The sequence below is a fragment of the Populus nigra genome, chromosome 12 (genome assembly GCF_951802175.1).
Source record: "Populus nigra chromosome 12, ddPopNigr1.1, whole genome shotgun sequence".
Classification (NCBI taxonomy): Eukaryota; Viridiplantae; Streptophyta; class Magnoliopsida; order Malpighiales; family Salicaceae; genus Populus; species Populus nigra.
In genome coordinates this window covers 14,642,267-14,649,326 of record NC_084863.1, presented here as the reverse complement: position 1 = coordinate 14,649,326, position 7,060 = coordinate 14,642,267, and the positions used below count along the sequence as shown (strand labels likewise).

The window sequence follows — 7,060 nt, the reverse complement described above, 5'->3', positions numbered from 1 at the left end:
TCGAGCCAAACCAGGAAAACGGAGCCAAACTGATAAAACCAAGGCAAACTGAAAAAAAGAGCCAAACAGAAAAGAATCAAGCCAAACCAGAAAAAAACCGAGTCAAACTAAAAAAACCAGTTTTTGTTCTAAAGTAATCGAACCGAAACCAGTCAATTTGAACTAGTTTCAGTTTTTTTTTAAAAAATAAAATTGATTTAGTTATTTTTTTTAATAATAACCAAACCTAACCGAAAATAATCACGTGTAGTAACTAATACTTCAGCTATATGTAAACAATTTTTTTTCTTTTTATTTATACACCCAACACTTCGTGTTGGATATTGGTTTAACAAGTCTAGTCACATGCTCTTAACAAAGTGATCAGAAAAAATTATTTAAGACAAAAATTATTTATTGAGTAGACTAATTAAGTCACCAAACAAAAATTCTTGGAATTATATTAATTATTAACTAGCTATACGCAGTGCTGTAGAGCCTTTTAATGGTGCTTCCATTGAGAATTTTCAAGAGTCCATGGTTGCTGGTGCACCTAGGAATCTTGAACTGGCTCAATGCTGCTCCATTTCCTATGAAATATTCCAAGATCTTCTTGAAAGTCCCCATCTTGACAATGCAAAGCTCTAGAGGTCCTATGGAATTGGTTCTTCTTGACACCACATAGCCATGATCAACAAAAGATGCATCCATTTTCTTGCAACACTCACCAAGAACCTCTTCTTCGACATCTCCTTTGATTTCCCAGTAAATTATGTAGTGACCTGGCTGTGTTTCTAACTCAGCGTGGCTAGTAAAATCCACAAGCTCTGCTCTAGCCTTGCTCATGAGTAGCTGAGACCCCTTCTCCACCACCAGCTGCAAATCTTTTTCAGTGTTCTTGTCAATGTTTATAGTTAAAATTAGCTTTCTCCGGCATATAAAGTTCAATTTTGGTGTCCCTTTGTGAAAACCAGCAACCTCCACTACATCCCCTAGCCTGCATCTATAAAGCCCTGAACAAAAAAGAAGAAGAAGAAATCTTCATCAAATTATAATATATTAATCTTGGTCCCTCTTGGAAGAAAAGAAGAAGAAAAAGGATTGCATGATTTTTTTATTTTTTTTTGAATTTTTGACCATTTAGTCATTCTCATTTCCTAATATAAACGGATTGAAAACTCAATGAATTCTAAAGTTATCATCTATCTAATTTCCAAAAAAAAAAAAAAACCCTTGAAAATCAAATAAAACCACGGTCTTGAACCGATTGAACCAATAGAACGTGCACACCAGGCTACAAGAAGTTACAAACAGGAAACTGAATATCGGTAGTGTAAGAGGATGGCTTGTTGAGAGTCTCGTGACCATAGATCGAAACCTTACTTTTAAGTTTTTGGAACCAACTTTCCTAAAACTTGCTAAGTGGCTGCCAATCATGTGAAGGGACTAGATTCATGCAAGATTTTTTGTTTTGTGAATCGTCGACATGCCATGTCTATGTCAAAATCGATGCTTGACTAATCAAGAAATTAATACATCAATGGTGGCACAAAAATAAATAATGCAATGATGTTGATTTTCTATGATTAAATGTGCCAGGACAATTGGTCCATTCCCATGAAAGATACTCAGTAGTTTCTGGCTGCCAATTTTACTTACCATGGGCAATATGACGAAAACATCAACCAAGCTACAAGAAATGGGGTTGGAGAGATTCACGAAGATATCAATGGAAAATGCAATAGCAACTCGAGGGGAAAAAAGATCTAAACATACCAGTAAAAGTAGTGAGGACAATCTCATACTCTTGTCCTACCTTGACTTTTGAGAGTGGTACCGGTTCATCTTCGATGAAGTCATCGATGGCTGAGCCACAATCATGATTCTCTCTATAAAGTGGCATGAACTCATAATATGAGAAGGTTGGTATTACTGCAAAAGTAACATCTTCAGGAGGCAAATAAGGATCCACATTAGCTCCAATCCAACTCTCTGTTGATCCATAATCAGCACTCACTAATGGCAAGCCCACAGCATAATGCCTTAGTTTTTGCAAGTAAGGTTGCATTGAGCCTGTCATTATGGAGTAAACATACTTGGAATTTGGCCAAAGCTTAGTAATCAAACCAAGCCAATTTTGAGTCTCCAACTCCTTGCAGTTTTCTTCTATCTTTGAAGCTAAGCTTGGATTTGGAGAGATGATAGACAGCACAGCCTTTCTCATCTTTGCCAAGTTGATTCTTTCACTAAGAGTACCATGTTTAATGTCATTGCATATGTCTCTCCACACATCTTCAAATGCTGTGAAGGCTTGAACTATGCTATAAGCAAAAGTAGAGGTTATAAACTCTACTTGATCACAGAAGAAGAGGCCAAGAAGAAGATGACAATAAGTAGATTGCTTGTAGTCTCCACCAGAAATGACTTCTTGTGGACTACAAGTGAAGCACTTTGTTTTTTCTTGTTTGATCTTAAACTCTTCACTTGCATAATAATGGGTTGTAGCTGTTCCTGCTGTTAACCCTCCTTTTGTTTTGAATTGTTTGCTGCTGTATATGAACTCAAGGATCCTTCCTCCTTCCCTTGTTGGATAAACCCTACATCCACGACATAAAATAAAGAGAGAGTACAAGAAATCAAATGATTACTTGTACAGTTTTTTTTCAACTGTTCAATACAATACATTTAAAGTGTAGTTATCCATCTTTTCTTGACTTAATTGTCTTCTTAGATACCATACAAATTTGGATTATGTGTGACCAACAGGGAGAGAGATTGGTCAAACCTTGATCTATAAGCTGCTGCCAAGCTGAAAATTTGAAGAGTTGTTCGAGCACTATGGTCAGTGAAAGGAACAAACTTCTGCCTTCCGTCTGTGGTTCCAGAACTTGAGAAAATTGTAACCGTGAACAAAATTAGAATCATAAAAAAAGGAAATAATTCTGGAAATATTCTCTTACAAATGGTGGAAACATGGGCTAATGGAATCCTTTCAAATCAAGGTAAAAAGGCTGAGCTTTTGTACACTTCAACCAATCCTTGGACTACCTTAAGGTATATATCCCATGAAATCATAAAAGATAAGAAAACTGAACAAGAGCCAAATAGAGCCCATAACTCACAACTCTATCAATTAATATTCTGGTTCCATTTTCCACATGATATCTACAAAGATAAGCTTTTGCTATAGCAATATGGTCCAAGCATCCAAAAACTTGAAAAAATAATATAAAAAAAGATGAGAGGAGAGGAGAAGAGAAGAGGACACACCTTAAGGAGAGAAGTTTTATAGGTTGTTTAGTGAGTAACGGAACAGTATCCCCATCAGCAATTCTGCTAATGTAAGGCTCTAAATCTGCATGGGAAGCAGGAGGTACCAAAGAAGTGAACAGAGATTCCAATGCACTTGCATCCATGTCTTGAATATTGATATCCCCTAACCATTTGTTGAGATACTCCACACCCCAGTTGAGCTCAAGAATTCGGCGAAGAGTCTCGGTCTGAACTTGGCCGGCTTTCTTTGATATGTCCTCAAACCAACCGATAATGTCATGCTCATAGCTTCTTGACGATCCATTGGTGTTTTTTGGTTCCATGAAGGTGATGAATGCTGAGGTAGCTTGCTAGCTAGCTTGGTTCAATACAAGAAGTATAGACAAATAATGGTGTTAATATAGATATTGGAGCTATAAGTAGGGGACACTCTCTTGTGTACAATAGACAGAAACAAAAGAGAGCCCATATACATTGAAAGATTCGTTCTCTAAATCATGAAGATTTGAAAGATATCGTTCTCTAAATTATGAAAATTTAATCTTAAGGCTGGTCCCTTTGTTAAAAAGCTCAAAAAACTCTTCTCTCTAAATATTGCAGAGAAGCTCCATCTCGCAATCGTACGATAGGATATAGACCACAAGACATGGCCATGTTATCAATATGGCTAGGTAGAGAGAGAGAGAGAGAGAGAGAGAGAGAGAGAGAGAGATTCTTCATTAAAATTGATAGATGTATGCAGAAGAATGTGACAAGGGGCCGGGACCGAAAAAGCAAACCATTACATGCTAGCTTAGTGACCGTTGTTTATCTACATAGTAATATCGTGTTTAAAATTATATTTGGCTGGAAAACACACACACACACACACATTTTTCAGGCCAAAGCCAAAGCCAAACGGAGTTAGAGAGCTTCGCATCATGCTTGTTTCTTCTTTCTCGCCAATTTGCAAGCCACCATTTGAATGTGATGAATGGTGATTATCTATAAATCATGTTAATTTAATAATTTAAGATATTAGATGAGATTTTAAAATATAATTTATATTATTTGTTAATTAACATATTTTTTTTTAAATAAAAATCTTTTAAATTTAAAACTTGTAAAGATTCATATTACCTTGTATTTAATTTTTATCAAATAAATAGGTCTAGTGAGATTTGAACTCGTGACTGTTAGGTCATCAAAAATTTAATATAATATCAAAAAACTATTTCTATTCACTAACTTAAATTATTAATTAAAATTATAAAATATAATTTATATTATTTTTTTAATATAGGATGACATACTAACTTTATTTTGAAGCATTAATTCCCGTCTTTGCCTTTGCCTTTGCCTTTACCTTTACCTTTCCTTCTCTTTTTTTTTTTTGTCTTTAGAAATATTCATTATTAAAAAAATTAGGGATAATAATAGATTCTCATGTGTAAGTTTTGTATTATCTATATTTAAATTTGAATACAAAAAAATTATTAAAACCTTATTAAAATTTGATCATTTTCGGTATCTGAGCCTGATCCTATTTCAATTAATTAGTATCTAATTTAATTTTAAAACTTTATCAAACATCTTATAGTTAAAATAATATGTAAGAGAAAAAAAAATCTCAACATATAAAACATCAACAACATAATGCATAATGAAATTAAAAAAAGACTACGAACATTAAAAAACAATATTATTTTTAACTTATTGTATAAGAAATATAAATTAGTGATTGGGTGCGTGCGTGCGTACCTAATCACTTTTCAAAAACTAATTAAAGCCTATAGACTAGGTTAAAGTGTGGGATGAACTACAAACCTTAATAACATTAAAGCATGTTCTATGGACCTTCTCATTAAGGAAATTAAACCAAATCTAATAGATCCCAAAAAACAACTTCTCAGCCGATTTAATTAAATGAAAAAGCCATATATATGTCCTAAATTTAATGGGTCATAATTACCATAGGCATTGCCTAATATCTTCCCATACTTTAAAACACATAGACATCTACCATTTTAACCCAACACTTCAAAACCAATTAGAAAGTTGAAAGAAAATAATATTTTTTTAGTTTTTTTATTAATAGAGAAAAGCTTAGATCACAAATCAAGAACGTCAATCCAAGTTAATTAGTTTTTTTTTAAGAATCAAAATGATGTTTTTTAAACAAAAAAATTCAATGGGTTGAAGACTGAATTTTTAATCAGGTTGAGTCGGGTGAATGTCTTAACCAATATGTTTTTCAACCTAGACCGATTTAAGTCTTGGGCTGATCATCGGGCATATTTTAGTTTTATAACTAGAAAAAAACACTAAATTATTTTATTTTTTTTTAATTTCTGGCCATACTTCATATTTGAAAGGAAATTGAAAATTAATCATCCCATCCATAGTTATTAAACCCGGCCCGGGAGTTGACCCGGTCAAGGGACCGAGGCCTGGGTTTCATGAGTCAACTCGGGTTAATCCGGAAAAATTAAAAAAATTAAAGATTTAATATTTTATATGAAAAAATTAAAAAAAAATCCATGTAAATATAAGCTATACATATTGTAAATAATGAAATTTAAAAGAATATTTTAAAAAGTTTTTTATTTCACATTAAAAAGATATTATATTAAGCTTTTAAGTTGAAGTATTTAAACCAAATTTTTTTTTCCCACATTGAAAAAACATATATTTTTTTATTGAAAACATAGAATATATATACTAATGAATTTTAAATTTTATATTTAAAAAAAAAACACCAGGTTTCGCTCAGATCGCAGATTAATCCGCTCGGTCATTGCACTGGCTAATTTTTTAAAAATTCTAGAAAAATCCAGTTTCTAGATCAATCCACTAAACTGATCCGGATTTAATAACTGTGAGCCTTTCCTACTTCCCTACCGGTGTTGGAGTTGAAAATTGTAAGCATATGGGAATAGATTGGCCCATGTAGTTGACAGTATTTCTAGGCTTCGTAAATGCCACCTATCTATCCGTAGGATGAATTAAGGGCCGGACCATCACTTGAGTGATCCTAGTTCATTTTCCTCGGCCTCCGATTCAGACCCCTAAATTAGTTTTGATCATATTTTGTAGGGTCCTTTTCCTCAATCACCACCATATACTTGTCGCTGCTACAGCTGTGCCACTCTGTAAGCTCAAGGTCCCCCGATCTTTAATGGCTATTAACATTTTCGTACTTTCTGTGTCACCAAGGCATACAATAATGCTGATCGATAAACTTCAAGAATCCCCATCCAGATCCTCTTTCAATAAAGCCAATCAATTGTCTTTCTTAAGTAGAAGATTACAGGTCTTCTGTAAGCCAATCTATAACTTGATCTACAAAGCTTTTCATCGAAATATTTTCTTTTGATGATCTCTCTCTCTCTCTCTCTCTCTCTAGGTTATGAAAACGAAGTATTCTAGTCTCAAAGTTGAGCAATAAACTTGATGGATAATGAAGTGACCTCTTGCTGGTTTAAGCTAAGTTACAATCTCTGCCCCCACATGCATAATTCACTATCCATATATATAATTCACTAACCATATATATATATATATATATATATCTTGTAGTGTCCAAAATTCAGCTTTTTTTTCAAGATCTTTAGGTCCAAATGTTCATGGTTTTGTTTGAGAGCCATTCAACTAGTATAAAATATCTAGATATTGCTTAGAACCACGTTGACATGTTGATTTTCATTGAAGGGTCTCAACAAAAGAAAATATTCTACTGCCACGAGTGAAAGATATGATCTCCACAAATATTTTAATCAGATAATATGGATTTTGTTCACGACATACATCAATTCTATTAAATTGAATG

General features: G+C 33.5%; 1 protein-coding gene across 1 annotated transcript; it reads right to left on the bottom strand.

Moving 5' to 3' along the window:
• Positions 1-373: 373 nt before the first annotated feature.
• On the bottom strand, positions 374-3,927 carry LOC133669121 (indole-3-acetic acid-amido synthetase GH3.10-like). The gene is made up of 4 exons (XM_062089147.1): positions 3,250-3,927; positions 2,765-2,866; positions 1,756-2,576; positions 374-992 (listed from the first exon to the last, which is right to left on the bottom strand). Exons 1-4 carry the CDS (start codon positions 3,573-3,575, stop codon positions 454-456), a joined length of 1,788 nt encoding a protein of 595 aa, XP_061945131.1. The 5' UTR covers positions 3,576-3,927; the 3' UTR covers positions 374-453.
• Positions 3,928-7,060: the final 3,133 nt, after the last annotated feature.